This window comes from Pseudogymnoascus verrucosus (genome assembly GCF_001662655.1).
Source record: "Pseudogymnoascus verrucosus strain UAMH 10579 unplaced genomic scaffold scaffold_63, whole genome shotgun sequence".
NCBI lineage: Eukaryota > Fungi > Ascomycota > Leotiomycetes > Thelebolales > Thelebolaceae > Pseudogymnoascus > Pseudogymnoascus verrucosus.
In genome coordinates, this window is record NW_017263714.1 from 117201 (window position 1) to 134527 (window position 17327).

At 49.8% G+C, this 17327-nt stretch overlaps 7 protein-coding genes across 7 annotated transcripts; 4 read left to right on the top strand and 3 right to left on the bottom strand.

Moving 5' to 3' along the window:
- The first annotated feature begins 88 nt into the window (after positions 1-88).
- On the top strand, positions 89-1098 carry DTD1 (D-tyrosyl-tRNA(Tyr) deacylase). The gene is made up of 4 exons (XM_018278710.2): positions 89-327; positions 381-605; positions 655-848; positions 894-1098. Exons 1-4 carry the CDS (start codon positions 321-323, stop codon positions 963-965), a joined length of 498 nt encoding a protein of 165 aa, XP_018126161.1. The 5' UTR covers positions 89-320; the 3' UTR covers positions 966-1098.
- Positions 1075-1998, bottom strand: VE01_09297 (uncharacterized protein). The gene has a single exon (XM_018278711.2). The coding sequence runs from the start codon at positions 1969-1971 to the stop codon at positions 1354-1356; it is 618 nt and encodes a 205-aa protein (XP_018126128.1). The 5' UTR covers positions 1972-1998; the 3' UTR covers positions 1075-1353.
- A 301-nt stretch (positions 1999-2299) lies between these two features.
- On the top strand, positions 2300-4412 carry VE01_09298 (uncharacterized protein). The gene is made up of 2 exons (XM_018278712.2): positions 2300-2566; positions 2721-4412. Exon 2 carries the CDS (start codon positions 2785-2787, stop codon positions 3889-3891), a length of 1107 nt encoding a protein of 368 aa, XP_018126167.1. The 5' UTR covers positions 2300-2566; positions 2721-2784; the 3' UTR covers positions 3892-4412.
- Positions 4413-4684: 272 nt separating this feature from the next.
- VE01_09299 (uncharacterized protein) lies at positions 4685-9196 on the top strand (the record flags this gene model as incomplete). Its single annotated transcript, XM_018278713.2, has 2 exons — positions 4685-5058; positions 5125-9196. Exon 2 carries the CDS (start codon positions 5288-5290, stop codon positions 9194-9196), a length of 3909 nt encoding a protein of 1302 aa, XP_018126162.1. The 5' UTR covers positions 4685-5058; positions 5125-5287.
- A 641-nt stretch (positions 9197-9837) lies between these two features.
- VE01_09300 (uncharacterized protein) lies at positions 9838-11267 on the top strand (the record flags this gene model as incomplete). Its single annotated transcript, XM_018278714.2, has 3 exons — positions 9838-10159; positions 10221-10450; positions 10508-11267. The coding sequence occupies exons 1-3, from the start codon at positions 9983-9985 to the stop codon at positions 11265-11267; spliced, it is 1167 nt and encodes a 388-aa protein (XP_018126115.1). The 5' UTR covers positions 9838-9982.
- VE01_09301 (uncharacterized protein) lies at positions 10922-12855 on the bottom strand. Its single transcript, XM_018278715.2, has one exon. The coding sequence runs from the start codon at positions 12781-12783 to the stop codon at positions 11620-11622; it is 1164 nt and encodes a 387-aa protein (XP_018126114.1). The 5' UTR covers positions 12784-12855; the 3' UTR covers positions 10922-11619.
- Positions 12856-13058: 203 nt separating this feature from the next.
- Positions 13059-14083, bottom strand: VE01_09302 (uncharacterized protein; the record flags this gene model as incomplete). The annotated part of the gene is made up of 3 exons (XM_018278716.2): positions 13911-14083; positions 13175-13844; positions 13059-13065 (listed from the first exon to the last, which is right to left on the bottom strand). The coding sequence occupies exons 2-3, from the start codon at positions 13426-13428 to the stop codon at positions 13059-13061; spliced, it is 261 nt and encodes an 86-aa protein (XP_018126117.1). The 5' UTR covers positions 13429-13844; positions 13911-14083.
- Between the last annotated feature and the right edge of the window lie 3244 nt (positions 14084-17327).

Genomic DNA, 17327 nt, shown 5'->3' on the forward strand with positions numbered 1-17327 from the left:
AAGCGTGGCGCGCCAAATGCCAAATACAGCCAAGGTCATGTCGCTTACTGTGGTAGGTTTACTCCAGCCTTGTGGGGTACATGACAGACACGATTGCCGGGATCAGAGAATTGTTGGTCTGGGGAGAAATGAACAACAGAACTATTTGTTGGACATATATTTATTTTTAAAAGCGAGTTTGAATTATTTCACGTTCATTGATATATTGGTATTTGCCCATTATTTAGAGATCTCTTTTATGAATGGCGTGTTAGAGACTGTCGAATTTAGATTGGGTCAAAGTATCACCAGCAACTCCTCGTCTTAGTTGAGTCTCCAGGATGAAAGGTAAGTGCTTTCAAGGTCCCAGGTTCCTCTCACGTGCTCATAATTTCTGTCAGCTATATTACAAAGGGTTATTTCTGCCTCTGTCACTGTTGACAAGCAAGTTGTTTCTTCTATTGGAAAGGGCATTCTGATTCTTGCTGCCGTTGCTCCAGGAGACACAGAGAAGGAAGTTGATGCTCTAGCCGCCAAAGTTATCAAAATGAAGCTATGGGACGACGAAGAGATGGGTGGCAGATGGAAGCACAGTGTGCAAGATATATCTGGGGATGTCCTTTGCGGTATTTTACTATCCTCAGTCCCTGTTGTGTCTCTAGCTGATCTCTGAAGTCTCCCAATTTACACTCTTGGCAAACACAAAAAAGGGTTCAAAACCTGACTTCCATGGCGCAATGGGTGGGGAACAAGCTAAAGAACTCTACCAGCGGTTTGTGACGAAGGTAGGGGAGGGATATGACCCCGAAAAGGTTAAGGACGGCGTATTCCAAGCTATGATGGAAGTGGCTTTGATCAATGATGGACCTGTAAGTAGAGTTGATTAGATGCTGAGCGTTGCTGACAAAATACAGGTTACCTTTGAAATGTCTGTCGAGCCTAAGCCTGTTGAGCATAAGAAGTCTGCTGAGCCTAAGAAGCCTTGAGGCATGCTCTGAAATCCGGATCCTATCTGTTTGTTTACATAGCATGGTTTTGGCGGCGTTCGCGTTGCATATAGACATCGGGCTCAGTAGAGATCAATAGCACATAGCCCCATCAAATAAGTCCAACTGCAACAACAATTCATCGCAGTGTTTATGATCTTTATTCAGACATCTATTCTACAGTCGCAACATAGTGCTAAACTCCGTGGCCGCCGCCTCATGCTTCCCTTTATATTGTACAGGATCAATGAAAATTCGAGTCCGCGTAGCCCTCTCACCACGCCCTGAGCACGAAACTTCTCCATGCCCCTTTTATCGACCCATCTCGCCCGAGCCGCGGAAACCTGCTTATTTATACATCCGTAGCAAATCCTCGTCGTCGGCCCCCTTATTCGTCGCGGTACGCAGCCTCTCTGCGCTTGACCCTATCCTCCCTGGCCATCCTCCTCTTCGGACCCCAGCGCTCCTTCACCGCCTCAAGCTTTGCCTTCTCGAGAGCAACCTTCTCGGCGGTTGCCTCGCAGCATATGCCGATGAAAAGGGAGGTGCAGTTGAATTTTCTCGCCAGCTTCAGTCGCGTCCACGTCTCCGGATCCGACGATCTCAACCTTCTGATCTCAGCAACATCCTCTTGCGTGAGATGGTACCTCTGGTATCCCGCGTTTTGCTTCAGGATCGCCGGGGGGAGTTTGGCCTCTTCGTCGATGCCGAGTGTCGAATTTTTCGCAACGCTGTAGAGCTGTCGGCGTTTGTCCTCTTTAGGGAGAAACTTCAAGGGAGTGTGTAGGACCGAAGGAGCGGATGATGGCGGATTGAAGATGATGTGGTCGGTGGAAGGAGAGTCTTTCGAAAAGCCAAAGGAGGCGTCGGGCTTGACATTTAACTTCTTCTTCATCCGGCGATAGCTGGACTCATTGCGGCGACTCGATACAGTGCCAGAGAGGAGACATTGGCCTCGCCCCGCCAGGAGGTCAAATATGGGGCGGCGTAGTACCCGGAGATCCATTGTGTTGGTCTTGGATCGAGGTCGTCGTCGATGTGCTATATATTTCCCTTGGAGGATTTTGGGGACCTGTCAAATAATGTGGTCACGTGTGGTAATATAATATACGCTAGAGCTACTTTGGGGTTGGTGGCAATTCGTCTCTGATTGCCAGCTTCGCGCATCTAAGTTATTCCGGTGCCGAGTGATCTACCGAACGGAGTCAAGCACTTACTTAATACGGTTACGGTACAGACCGACGACCCGAACGCACGGACCAGGCCGCATCACAAGATCAAGTCTCCTTTTGGCTGGTGGTTGGCTGGTGGGATGAATGCAGCTTGGGTGGCATCGACCATCTTGTCCAAGTTACAGTTCCGAGTACTGTCCTGGGTGTGTACATACCTTCAACTGACTGTTAAACCTGCCCAACACCATAAGATAGACACCATCCAGTCCATCTTTCCATCCAGCACACCTCTTTAATATCGATTCCCTATCCATATCCCCATACTCTTTCCCCCCAAGTATGACTTCATTGACTTGTTGAGGCATCTCGTATTATTGTCTCTTGTCTCCCGCAGTCTCATCGAACACGGCGGCTCAGCTTGCTTCGCAGGTATCTACCCTGCTCCTCCCGTTATTTATCCACGGTTTCCCCGCGAGTCTCTTACGTCGTACCCAAGGGCGGCTATCCATTCATTCTACCCTGTGCCATTTGACTTAGGACCCTTTTCCCTGAACGAAGCACTTGTCACTGACTGCGTCGCAAGGTTCGATAGAACGCATTGAGGCCTTTATATAACTTCATGAGACCGCAATAACCGCAACAGTACAATGGCTTCAACGGAAGTCCCTGGTGCCCAGGCTGGTGAGGATAAGCCGAATCAGCAAGCGACGAACACAAGCACGAATCCAGTACTCTATCTGGACGAAGCGCAGGATATATCTCCGATTACTTCACCAGAGTCGGCCGAATCTAGTGAGGAGGAGGGTGAAGACACACCGACTGGGAGTGAACCCAAGATAGCGAAGCGGCGGCTCTTTGGCTTTGGCAAGAAGAGGAAGGATGACAAGGGAAAGAGGAAGGATGTAGCCTCGAACGAGTCAAATACACCGAGATCTACTCCTGCGAATCTCACTTTCGTCCCCACTACGCACCCATACATTTCACAATCACCAACAATCCGAAATCTACATTCGCCGTCCTCCAGAGTTGTTTCACCGGCCGGATCTCAAATCTTCGAACGTGATGTACAGGAAGCTGCCTCACAAGTGCCGAACTCGCCAGCAATTCCAGCCCATATACAGACCGAAGATCACATTCCTGCAGTACTAGATGCCTCCTCGGAAGCCATTACAGACAATGCGCTAGACCCAGACACGGTTGAAATCATAATGCACTCGTCGCACCAGCCAGCCGCAAAGAATGTAACAGGGATCGGTGGCAGCGAGGCTGCTGGCACGAACTGGTCAGAAGACTTGCTGGCACACCCTGATAAGGACGATGCGGCGTCGAATTATGGTGCGTTGGATAGCGCAGACGTGAGGCGTCTGAGCTTCATCTCCTTTGCAGACGTTGTGCAATCAGAGCAAACCGAACACATGAACAACAGGGACCCGATACATATTGCAGGCCTTACCACGTTATCGTCCGGGCATCGCTCGCCCTCGCCAATTAGATCCACGGTATCGTCGCAGGGGGTGGGAACTTCACCGCCAACCAGCAAGTCTGCATCTATCAAGGGCCTTGACCTATCACCCACCCGCGCCGGGAAGCCGCTGGCGAGTCCTACCTTGAGCTTCCCTTCACCGACAACAGGCTCGGAGCTGACGATTGAATCCATGAGCCAGGCGTTGAGGAAGACGGCGAGCGGCGATTTGACTGGGACACGTAGCCAGCCCTTGAGCCCTATTAGTAGTATTGAGCCTCGATTTCCATAGCTTCCTTTGGATACTTTTTGAGAGAGACAACTTGGGGAGTTTTTGGATATTTTGCTTCGGATTGGCGAGCCGTACTTGGCAATGGTAGGACGGTTTGTTGCTTATAGCCTTGACCTTTTTATTTTCAACCCTGCGGAGATATACCTGGGTGGCACTTGAACACTTGATACATTTGAGGGACATGGAGTCTGGCAAGTTCGTTTCTGGCAAATGAATTATGATTGTCTGGCACAACACACAGCAGCCTTGTGGGGCAGCGGTGACACGCGAAATGGGAATTTGACCATCTATAATAAATCCTTTCTTTGTGAATTTCCCTAGTAAAATTATATCAGATTCCAGTCAGATTCTAGTCAGCTTTCCAGTTCCTGTTCATGTCCGGCAGTGGGTCAGTGTATATCGAATGTTTCAATAATAAAACAATAAAATAAGATGCGTCTGATTAGCACAGGGCCTTGCTCAATTTCTCCGCACCCGATCCTACCTTATCCTAGACCGTATGACGATAATAGATATATGCTCGGTGAGCGCGCTTCTTTGCATGTGTAATGTACCTGTGTCCAAAATTGATTCGAGGAGCTTGCATATACTTTAAACATATCCAAGATGGTAATTTTATGATTTTATTAGAGTGCGATGCGACATAAATATTGGAGTCGGTGTGTCTTAGTTTAGATGGTTTAGTCTCAGTGATGTACATATATGCGCCGTCCAGAACATACACACGTTAAACCTATCCTATGTGTCGTGCCGACGACAGCTCCGCACTTTGTTCCCTATTAACCGTTTTAGTCAAGACGCTACTATTGAACACATCAACGCCGCAATAATACTCTACGATTTCATGAGACGACGACCATTTACACTTACAAAGTCATACGCTGGAATCCTTTAACAGACTGAACATATCTCACTATCCATTGCAAGGCCAGGAAGCCCGTTCCTGCGCACTATCACCTGCGACTCAACTTATATGCATGGTAGCTTCCCCATGATCGCGAGACGTCAAGCACCCGCTCATGCTCAGGTATGATGACGAGCTCCTTACAATTGCGACACGATCAGGGAAGACAGAAGGCACTGCTGCCACAGGGCGACTGGTTATAACGAACCATACACACCGTCCTACTCTTTGTTGCAAATTTTTTTTTGGCAAGAGGGTTCATTGTAAGTTACCCCAGATTACCAATTGACCCCGCGCACCTCGGTGACATTTCAACTGATCAACCACAGACACACCGCGCAACCACCGCGCCCACGTTTCCGTGGCCATTGCCACTCCTACAATACCCATTAGGCGCACACTGCTACACCAGTACACATGAACGCCCGCTAGCCTGACCAGCTCCCACCCCCCCGACAAAGACTGCGCACGCAGCGCATCCTATATCTGGCTATGGACAAGGCGGCCCAGCAGCACGACGGCCCAGCAGCAGGCAGCACCGTGCCACCACTGGCGCCGAAACTCGGAGCGAACCTAATACTACTACAACACGAGCAGGAGGCCGGGACCGCGTCCGCCGCTTCGGAGGCGCCGCCGCCGCAGCGACGCAAAGATGACAGCATCAGGGTGGTTACGCCAGAACCGACACACACGCCCGCCGGTGGAACAGGGGCAGGGGCGCCTGACGTGGACGTGGCGTCACAGGCATCGCCGCGCTCGATACGGGGATTGGAGAAGCCGTGGGAGAGACGCCGGGGGCTAGTCTTTGAGGATGCGTTTGAGACGGGTGAATCAGGCGGGCTGCAGCATACCACATCGAATGAGAGCGATGTAGACGATGTGTCGAATCTGCCAAGGACGAGGCCGAGGAACCGGACGATTGATGGGGCGCAGCAGCAGAGGCGACCGTCGGGGCAGCTGCCGCTGAGGAGACATCGAACTGGGTCGACCTACTCGGGATTGGGCAGCTCGGACGAAAATATACCGAAAGAGGACCCGAAATATCTAGCGCACCCTTCGACTGCGTTCCGCTCTGCTCAGTCGCAACGAGCTGACTCGGTTAAGAAGAAACCTCCGGTGGCGGCAGGGAGGTTGTATAGACAGTCGAATGCGAGTTCGCGGTCAGGATCTCCGATTCCATTTCCGGCATATGTCGATACGCTGCCTGTGCCGATCGCTACTCGCGATGCTATCAAGGTTCTCAAACTCATGAATGGTCTCAATGGGCGCATGAAGGGAGAGGTCGAATACCAGACCTCGGGGCATGGTTCATGGGCTGGGGGAGTTTGTTATATTGACGATAAGGGGACTTTTCTATTTGAGGGTACTGAGAGTGGGCCTAATCACCAGACTATTGTCCCAGACCTGAGGGGGTGCCGAGTGAAGCCACCCATAGAAGAAAACGAGGAAAATATCCTGGACGTTAGCATCGCGTCTGGAATGCGGCTACGGCTGCGGCCACTTGATACCTCGCAGTATGAATATTGGCTGGCAGCATTATTATCGTGGCAACAGAACCAAGACGGATCAAGCGCCTCCAGTTCTGAGGCAGGGGAATTGAGATCGGTTAGTCGGCGGCCCAGCTTCAGCCAGGCTAAGGACATAAATATCATCAAGGTTGGAAGGGTGTACTTGTGGGATAAAGGCACGTCTCAGGCAGCTGCTGGAGGTCGTCAACGCGCTGATCGAGCGTGGCGGCAAGTCTCGTGCATATTGCAAGATAATGGAGAGTTGAAGCTCATGACGGAGAATGACGTCTCACTACTGGCTACGATTCAGTTATCACAGTTGTCAAGATGCGGCATTCAGGAGCTGGATAAGACGGTTTTGAACCAAGAATACTGCGTTGCGATTCTCCCTCAGTACACGGCGGCAGCGACCTCAATATCTATTGTGTCGCCGGTATTTATTTCCCTGGAATCTCGGGTACTCTTCGAAGTGTGGTATGTCCTGCTACGGACGTTTACTGTGCCGGATATGTACGGGTCTCAAATTTCCGCAGATGGCTCAGATGATCCAGACTCCCTCGTCATCCCTACACCAGATGACCTCTTTCGAATTGAAAAAACCCTCTCTATCCGGACCGTCGAGGCCAAACTACGACCAACGGGCAAGAAACCCGAGCAACCCGTGGACGGGCGGCGGGGACATAAAGCCGAGCCCGACCCATCTGTGGGAGATTACTTTGCAGAAGTTGTTCTTGACGGAGAAGTTCGTTCAAGGACGACGACAAAGTTTGGGACGAACAAACCTTTCTGGCGCGAAGAGAGCGAGTTTGGCGGGCTGCCTGCTGCGCTCCCGGAGATTTCGATTGCTCTCAAGAGGATGAAATCGAAGCCTCAGCCTCATCCTCAGGTTCATGGGTCGAAATCTTCTGTTAGCGTTCACACCCCGGAAATTGTATGGGAAGTCCTATGCGGCATCGTCCACATACGCATGGATCAACTGGATCGCGGCAAGGATGTGGAGAATTGGTGGCCGGTATTGAATGAGAAGAAGGAAGCAATTGGCGAGATGCTGATACGGGTGCGCCATGACGAGCTCGTTGTGTTACTGTTGAAGGAGTACAAGGCTCTATCGGATCTCTTGCATAAGTTTACCTTGGGATTGACGCTGCAGATGTCCCAATATGTGCCATCCAAGCTCCGCTTCCTGGCAGAGACATTGTTGGACGTGTTCCAAGTCTCTGGGCAGGCTCAGCAGTGGCTGGTATCTTTGGTCGAGGACGAGATTGACGGCATCAGCAAAGAAACGCCGGTTCAGCGCTTACGGTTCAGTCGACGCATGGGCTCGAACGATTCATTTGATTCAGTCAGCGACAGAGAGGTCCAACTCCGTGACATGAACAAGTCCCTCACAGGCGAAGCCAATCTCCTCTTCCGCGGCAACTCCCTCCTCACCCAAGCATTAGACTTCCACATGCGCCGTCTCGGGAAAGAATACCTCGAAGACCTCCTCGGCGACAAAGTCCGCGAAATCAACGCCATGAACCCAGACTGCGAAGTCGATCCCTCCCGCGTCGGAGCCAGCGAAGACCTAAGCAGGAACTGGGCCACCCTCAACGCGCTCACCAGCGATATCTGGGCCCACATCTCCGCCTCGCACAACCAATGTCCCGCGGAACTGCGACAGATCCTAAAGTACGTCCGCACCGTCGCCGAGGACCGATACGGCAACTTCCTCCGCACCGCACCTTACACCTCTGTCTCGGGCTTCCTCTTCCTCCGCTTCTTCTGCCCCTCCCTCTTGAACCCTAAACTCTTTGGCCTCCTGCGCGACCACCCCCACCCGCGCGCCCAACGCACCCTAACACTCATCGCCAAATCCCTCCAGGTCCTCGCCAACCTCTCCACCTTCGGGCAGAAGGAAGCCTGGATGGAGCCCATGAACCGCTTCCTCGCCCAGAACCGCCAGACTGTAAAAGCATTCATCGACAACATCTGCTCCATCCCCGCCGACCGCACGCGCATCCCCCCACCAGCATCCTACTCCACGCCCCTCGCAATCCTCAAACGCCTCCCCATGACCTCCCGCGAAGGCTTCCCCTCCCTCCCCTACCTCATCGACGAAGCGCGCACCTACGCCGCCCTGGTCCGCTTCTGGCTCGAATCCGTAGCGGGGGACACCGCGCGCGTCGCCGAGTTCTCCGGCGACCTCCTCGCCTTCCACAACGAGTGCGTCGCGCTCCAGAAGCGGGCAGATGAGTGTCTCCGCCGCGCCGAGGCGGAGGCGAAGGTCGAGGAGCCGCCGGAGCTGAAGTGGACTGATATCTTGAGGAGTTTGGAACGCAGTAGTGCGCTGGATCAGAGGACGTTTACGGAGAATGATATTGTGCCCCATGCGGCGAATTCGTACCCGCTTGCGACGCCGAGGGAGGCCGCGAGGTGGAATAGGAACGATGATGGTAGTATACCTGTGCCCGGGTCGGCGGGCTCGGAGACGGGGAGTAGAGAACGCAGAGAGCGTCAGACGTTTTGGGAGAGTACATTTGGGAAGGAGAGTTTGCGCATGCCCCGCCCTCTAGCTGCGGATGTGTTTGGCGGCTCCCTGGATATTGGGGCGATGGGTGCGTCGCCGCCTACGGAGCGGGGGTTGAGTAGGGAGGGGAAGGGCGGGAAGGGGTTTTTGAGCGGTGTTAGTGGGGTGTTGAGGAAGAAGGGGGGAGGAGAGAAGGAGAGGGAGAAGGAACAGGAGAAACAGCGCGCTAAGGCGGAGAAGGAGGCTGTTAAGGAGGGAGAGAGGGAGAAGGAACGGGAGAAGGAGAGGGAGAGGAAGGAACGGAATAAAATTACCCGCGAGAGGAACGGGCAGGGGGAGGAGAAGGGGAGGGAGAAGGAGAAGGGGAAGGGTGCTGCTGAGTGAGTGGAGTGGGTGGTGGGGGGTTAGAGCGATTTTGAGCATTTGTTGATTTACCCTCCGCTTTTTGTAGGGTGTTGAGAGGAGCGGGACGAGCGAATGAATGGGATGATTGGATTGAGAGACACAAAGCAAGCATTGCACACTCTGCCGCGAATCGGGCATGATTTATTGGTAGTTTTTAATGGTCTGCAAAACTCGGGAATGAGATCTTTTTTGGTGTCTAGTTTTGGAGAGCGGGGGGTGGCTTCGATTTGTTTGGGGGGGGGGGATTGTGGTGGTGGCACTCGTTTTATTTGTTGTGAGGAATTCTGATGTTTGCACACATCTTTGGTGGGAGGGGAGGGTTGACTATAGACATAGAGAGGTGTAAAATCTTGTGTTTTTTGTCTATTTTTGTAGGGGAGGGAGAGGGTAGAAGACGGAGTGAATTAACGTTAAAATATCCATTTATCTACTTCATATACTTCGTTTTGTGAGGCGCTGTAATTATTAATTTGTCCCCTTTATCTACTTGTTCGTGAGGCGTTCTAACTATTCCCTTCTTGGCAGCCCTCTTTCCCAAAGAGGCATTTCTAATGTTGGTCCAATTTCTGCCAGCCTCGTCCCCCCTGCATGCGCCTCATCTCTAGACGCGCGCAGCGACTGTGCGCGCGCCTTCAATTTAGATTTTGCAATTCCATCTTCCAATTCTATCGCGCTGGGCCAATTTTGCGCGACGGAGTAGAAAGGTGTTTTATGCTACGCTCCTAACCCTAGGAGTGAGAACGGCTTTCTCACACGAGAGACGACATGGCGGTAGCCGTAGCGATGGATTCTTCTGTTGACAAGCTGCCTGGGGTGGATAAGGAGGTCAAGAGGCTCTGGATCACGAAATTGAGTCTACGCTGCATCGCGGCGGTTCTCAGTCTCGTCGTCGTCGGGTGCTGCGCTGGGACTTATTTCGGGAACCCCGTGTTACTGGGTCCAGTAACTCATCCCCCCATATCATGAACTGGGGTAGCACTTCTTTCTAACCACCTTCACACAGGCAGCCGCCGCGCTGCTATGGAGTATCGCTGAGGCAATCACTCTGTTTGTCCGTCGGCAGACGTACAAGGGAATCCACCCCGGTGCCTGCGTCGGCGTCGATCTAATTCTCTGGCTTGTGCTGGGGACGATGGCGGGGTTGCAGGCGTTTGTGTTATTCGATGGGAATGTTATATCTGGGCCGCTTGATTTGCTCTATACCATTGCTGCAGTCTTTGGGTTGGTTGTAACGTATGATACTACTATGGGGAGACATGTGGGATATAGAGACTAACCTGTCCTTGATAGAGCTTTACTCATCGCACTCTTCATCATAGCTTGCATCGAGACGCATCGCCGGCGGAAGGGAGGTGTGCCACTTGCTCCAGTTCCTTACTACCCAGACCAGCAGCAGGGCGCATTCAACCAGCATCAACCCGTCTTGAACCCAAATCAGCAGCCTGGAGCATTCAACCCTAATACGCCCTTCAACCCAAACCAGCAGCCCGGAGCATTCAACCCTCACCAACCTCACCCCCCCTTCAACCCAACCCAACAGCAGCCCAACCAACAGCCAGGCGCCTTCATCCCCAACTCCCAACCAACAACATTCACCGCAAACCCGTACCCCACAACTTTCCCCCCTACGTCCCCCTTCCCCGCCCACTACGCGCAACCACAGACACAAACGCCCTCCCCCCAATCCACCACCACCCAGCCATTCGGACAAGGCACATTAGCGCCATCGCAGCCTCCCCAATGGGTTGGAAATTCGACGCCTCAGGGGCAGTATGAGATGTCTAGTTCTCCGGCGCCTCAGGCAGCTAGAATCTTCAATGGCGGACCTCCTCATGCAACAGGGGGATTTAACAACGGACAGCAGCAGGCGCAGCACGAGTTAGCAGGAGGCACCCCGGCGCCGGGGGGGTTCACCCAGATTGCTCCGCAGCAGATGTCACAGTATGCCAACAAAGTGGGGAGTCCGCCACCATTGTATGAGATGTACGTGCGCCCTACCGGTGCCGAACGTGGCGGGGGGGTGTCGCATGAGATGGGGGGTGCGAGGTAGGAAAATGGGGACAAGAGAGGGTCAAGGGCGGGGGACAGAAGGGGGAAAGGAGGAGGAAAAGGCGGGCTGGAGTATAATATGATACCCTAAGAAATTGTAGGCGGCCGAGATATGTGTATTCGATTTTTGTCTAGCCGCGGAATGGCTGTGTGTGTATATTTTTGTAGTAAGGGTTTCTGCTCAGCAATAAAAATACACAGGTTATTTTCTCAAGTAGAGAAAAAGAAAATCTACACAAATCTCAGCTGAAACGGGTGTAATTAGCAGTGCAATACCTCAGTAACCAATCTTACCTCGTCCATCTGGCTTCACCTCACAGCGAGGCTTCAGCGCCTCGCCTATACTCCCCAAACTACACATCCCCAAACTTCTCCGGCTGTCTCTCCTCCCTATAACACTGATTATCGCACAGCCTCGCCATAACCTGCGGCATCACCTTCGGCGTCTGTACCCCTGCATATTCCCCCCACCAAGAATTCTCTTCATCAGGCATGTATTCGTCCATCCGCATGTACCGCTGCTCCTTCGGCACAGGAGGCTTCCACACCAATGCAGGATTTGTGTCCCCAAAACTCTCGGGCTGATCCTTCTGTATCCGCTTCCAAGCGGCGACCTGGAGAAGCCATCTGATTTTCTTCTCCCACGAGAGCACGGCTGCGTGGAATTCCCCGCTGAGGATGACGTTGAAGAGCTTTTCCACATGGGGCTCTGCTTCCTTCAAGGTAGGATCTGAGTTGTACAACTTGTAGAATTGACGTAAGCGAGGTACGTCGTCAAAGTCGACGGTTTGCACCAAGGCATCGCCTAGTAAGCCAAAGAGACCAGATGCTAGAGCGGCTGCTTTGTCGACATGCAGCGAGATGGCTACTAGAGTCAGGTATATGGTTTGATCCTCGGCAAAAGCCACGATGTGATAGATATCCTCTGCCCTTTCGTCTTGCACTTCGGTAATGGGTATGCTTGGGGTTGCCGATGCCACGGGCTCGGAGTCAGATGGTGGTGAGTTATTAGTAGTGGTGGCAGTATCTATCATCAACTCTCCCACATCGAAGGGATGGATTACATCTCCAACGAGGGATATCCGCATGCCATAATCCCAGCGTGCCCTATAGATGAGCATCACCAGCGGGGTCTCATCATAACCAGGAACATAAGCATCATAGACCTGGTAAAACGCGTGATTCCTCCTCCGCGTCCAGTTAAGGTGAAGTGCCAAATCAATCTTGGGCTGGAGCCATATCGTCTCTAGACTAGTATCGTCCTGTGACTTTTGGTGCTGGCCCCATTCGAAGACCGTCTGGCGTGCTTCACGGCTGACCGCGGCAACGTAGGGCACCCGGGCGTTTTTAAAAGTGGTCCGGTTGGGCCAGCAGGCTTGACGAGAGCGTTTGCCGTCGAGGAGGGTGTAGGGGATGTCTTCTTCTGCGATGCGGCGGGGGAGACAGTGGAACCAGATGAGACAACGGAGTTCGAGAGGGAGACGGCTGAATTGAGGAAACGAGTCGCGAGTGCTCATGCTGAACTTACCGTGAGGCCAGTTGAGATAGAAGGGATTGACGATGTAAAAGATGAGAGGTAGACTGCCTTTGCACCGTCTTGGTGGGTATGGGGTTCCGAATGACTCAGCGGCTGAACTAACGATCCTTGTTCTTCGCCATGACATGCATCTTCCAACGGCACTGAACTCAAGGAAAAGCTGCGCTCATGCTATATGCGCTCACATCCCCAATGATGCTCCTAGTCAATCTATCATGCCGTAGGTGACACGAAGCCTCTACGCGAGGTTTGTGTCTACCAGCTAAGTGTAGCGCGCCTACGGCGCCGGTTTTGAGACGCACTTTAGTAGCACGTGGCTATAAGTTGGACAGGGATACAGTGTAATAGACACATACACTTAAGAAGCATACAAGACTGTTAGAGCATTCGCGTTAATCCATCCGTTATGCTTAATAAGGCTAGATACAGGTTTTCCTAGTCCCACGATAAAGTTATAGAGGTCCTCCGTGAACATAGGCCAGACGCGGGCGCTAGCTCTAAGCCCTCCATTATTATAGAACTCGCACAACAGCAAGCTTCCCGTGTCGAGCGTCTCCTGGTCAGCAAGGAAGACACCCGAGTTCCAGTAGTGGAACACCACCGTGCCTATCGACGTCATGGCCATATTCTCAAATACAGTCGGCTCAACGTAGCTCCAGGTACTAAAACCTTCGACGGTCACAGGGTTGGACCAGCACAATTAGGTCGGACTATAGCAGTAGATGTGTCGCCTCCAAATAGAGTGCCCCGTGGGCCGTCAAAGTGATACAACATAAGCACTATCTTCGTCCAAAGGGCGCGGTTCCGCGGACTGATCGGCTCCGGGACGATGAGACTGCACCAATCAGACTGTTGGATGTTCTGGCCGGTACTAGCCAGTTCTGCTGGAAACCACCCATCGCTAGGACGTAATTGTGCCCTTTACTAGTAGGAGTCACGGGTATCCTGGCTCATGGTGGCCCATTCTTTAACGAGCTGACGCCGCCTGGTTATTCTAGAGGTCTGTTCCTGGCTACTGCCGTCACAGGGCGTCGCGTTTTCCTAGACACACGAGTTAGGTCTATGATTCATTTCACTCTTGGCCTTGTAGAAAGTAGAGTTTCAAACCTCAAGAAACAGTTGCCAGCCCTTCACCTCCTCTTTAAAGGCATCTATACCGAGGACTGGATTATCTTGACATCGAATATGTAAAGGAATACCACCAGGCCAGCATTTCTCAGGGTCTGTCATTTTCTACAGAGGGTTCAATAGACTCTGAGTTTGCTTGTAAAAAGTTGACATGAGAGTCCTTTGTATTAAACATGTGGGTGGAGTTGGCTAGGCACTAATTAATGATAGGGGTCACGCTACTGTCGGTCGCGGCGGCTAGATCTAGAAGGTCATCCTTCGCCCTCTACGTACAATTATGGAGTAATTAAAGCTGCGGCTAGAGGCAGCACGATGGTCCCAGTGTTCGGCGGGTATGTATCCGGGTAGTATCCGTGAAGCTCACGGGTAGGGTAGGGTATATACCCGGATACATGAGGCTGAATATGGTATATAAAAATAGAATAGAGTATATAAAAACAGCTAATATCATAAATGGGCCTCTTTTTAATTCAAAAATCATAAATAGGCCTCTTTTTATATATAATATCATAAGTAGGCCTCTTTTTATTACAATATCAGGAATGGGCCTCTTTTTTTCTTATCGCGCACGTGCCTAATTATTCTGCTAGTCATATGACCAAGCATTAGCTGACTTTGATTTCCCGCTCTAATTGAAGTTACAAATTTAATTTACATAGCAGACGACAAAGGGTATTATGATGTCCTAGCCATTCCTATGCTCCTAGACTCCTAGACTCCCAATCCTCCATAAGTTCATCATTTCAATCTTCCCGGATATTCATATCTAGTCATATGCAGGCGCATGCAACAGACAAGCTGCATGTCCTTTGCTTAGATGGTGACACGCTTAGCGTAAATGGCAGCTAGGTTAGTCACTAGATTGTTTACTATAATGTTTACTATACCTTAAATTCACAGTGTGGTATATCTTCCTCCCCTTCTTCTTAGTCTTTAACAGTCTTGCATTTCAAGACAAATCTCATTAGCTTTAAGGTCTCGGTCTAGTACGATTGCCCGTTGTCTTTAAGAGCAGCTGTAATAGATAGCTTGGCTTCTTTCATTGAAGGGAAAACATTGCTAGAGTAGACATTGTACGAGTAAGGATATAGTAATATACAGCTAGGAATACTCAAATATAAAATGTAAATAGAGGCAGTCAGAGTTTTCACTCGCGTAATATGTTGTAGGCGGTGAGCGATAAGAAAAAAAGAGGCCCATTCCTGATATTGTATTAAAAAGAGGCCTACTTATGATATTATATATAAAAAGAGGCCTATTTATGATTTTTGAATTAAAAAGAGGCCCATTTATGATATTAGCTGATATAAAAATGAAGCTATTGATAATAATATAACGCCCTAACGCCCTAACCCCCTATATTTCTTCGTCTGCCTCATCATTAGCATCATCGCCGTCACTCTCTGCCTCCTGTATCCGACCCCAATTCCGTAAGCAAAGTAAATATCTAATCGTTAGCGGTAATAACCTGTTCCGCTTCTTTGTGATAATATCACTTCCATTACTAAATACCCGCTTAGAAGCTGCAGAGGTTGCTGGAATTACAAGATGATCTCGAGTAATACAGGCGATAACTAGATATTGGTATTGCTTTGCGCACCAATATTTAAGGATATCAGTATGCTCACTAGGCCGTGGTTTAAGCATCCACCGCCTCCATTCTGGTTCCTAGAATGCTAAGCCCTCTAAAGCAAATAGATCCTCGTTAGAGTTAGGCTTAGGCTCTGCTCTATTTAGAGCACTGTCTATAAGAGCCGTCTCACGGGTAATACGCTCTATATTAATATAATACTCTCGCCTTTAATACGTCTAGTAAACGTCTTCAAATTAAGCTCTAGCTCGTAGTCTTTGTGAATTGTCTATAGTATTTAGATATAGCTTCTTAAATACTGTATAATTCATCTGTAGGTCGCAAATCGTAGCAACAGCTAAGTGCTTGCATTATAGATTCGTTATGAGAGTATAATATATATTAAGCTTTTAAAGCGTAGCTTCGTAAGCAAGTCTAATAGTAGAGCTATTACTAAGCTCGTCTTAAATTAACGTAACCTTATTTATCATCTTTAAGTAAAGAGGGATCGTAAAGTTAAGGGTTAGAAACGAATCGCTTTGTAGCCGTCTTAACGGCTTTAGGAATACTAGGAATAATCGTTCGAGAGCTTCAATAATAGCCTAATCGTCTATAGTTAACGATATATCCTTTATACTAAGATTAAGCTTCTACGTAGAACACACTATAGTAATTGGTATTCGAAGCTTTAAAGCAGTCTTAAGCATATAGTACGTTAAGTTCTAACGTACTAGCATATTAAGTGATAATTGCCGTGGCTTCTGCCCTGCAGCTTAGATCTGCTTCTGTAAAGCATCCTTCTAAGCTCGACGGTTCCGAAATATATAAATATGCTAGCGTAGCTTTATAAGGGCTGTTAATACGTCGCTTCCTATATGCTGTAGTATCTAAGTAAGACCTTGCTTACACTAGTATGCTTCTACTTCTGTATCTAGGCTGGCTTTTAAGCTCTTAAAAGCAGCTTAGACTGTAATATTGATAATATATGCAATACATCAGACGTCTCCTTCCTTTACTGTAAATTTCCACGGCTGTTAAATAGTAGGCTAACCCTTACTAGCTAGCTTCTCATATTCTGCAAGCATAACTGTATTCGTAGAGGCATTATCCTGTGTATAAGTGAAGATAGCGCCTGTGATTTCTAAGCTATCTGTTACAGCTGCTAATTCCTCAGCGAGATATTCGCTGCTATGGATTGGTTCTCGAAGGTAGATTACGTTGAGTAATACACACTAATGCTACCACTTCTCGTTGATCTAATGACCTGTAACTACAGCGTACTTAGTATAGTTCTGTGTAGTCTATGTATCTATCGTTATGGATATCCGGCCTCCACTTATAATATGAGACTGTAGTTCAATTTGTAATAGGCCTTGGTGATATGATAATTGCCGCTGTAGTTCTTAGTGTAGCGTTCAGGATGAGACTAATAACATAGATGGGCTTAAAAATTAAACTAATTAATAGAACGAATGGCTCTTAATAAGCCGTAAGGAGAGGTTATTTAATATAACAAATGAGAGTAGTAACTCTCGGTATTTCGCTCTACTATTCGACGATTGAATAGAAATAGGCTTAGGCTTCTAGCTCCGTGGCTTAAAGAACGACGACGCACTACTTAATAGGCTTAATCTTAATGGTATATTCGTCTAATTCTTCGTTGTATATGCTATCGTTAGATGCTTCTAAGAATAGTGCTTCTATAGATTACTAGTTGACGTCTGATTTATCACTTGCGGAGTAGGCGAATATCCACAGTCTAGTTGCAAGTAGGTTATCTTAACCGTAGGAGGCATAGTATCAAGTATCATTCGGGAGTATAATAG

Excerpts from the sequence above, each read along its gene's own strand:
- DTD1 (XM_018278710.2), top strand. Across the intron at positions 606-654 it reads ATCTGGGGATGTCCTTTGCG|TCTCCCAATTTACACTCTTG; the intron begins GTATTTTACTAT and ends TGATCTCTGAAG. Across the intron at positions 849-893 it reads CTTTGATCAATGATGGACCT|GTTACCTTTGAAATGTCTGT; the intron begins GTAAGTAGAGTT and ends GACAAAATACAG.
- VE01_09297 (XM_018278711.2), bottom strand. The coding sequence starts at position 1,971 with ATGGATCTCCGGGTACTACGCCGCCCCATATTTGACCTCCTGGCGGGG.
- VE01_09298 (XM_018278712.2), top strand. The coding sequence starts at position 2,785 with ATGGCTTCAACGGAAGTCCCTGGTGCCCAGGCTGGTGAGGATAAGCCG.
- VE01_09301 (XM_018278715.2), bottom strand. The coding sequence starts at position 12,783 with ATGAGCACTCGCGACTCGTTTCCTCAATTCAGCCGTCTCCCTCTCGAA.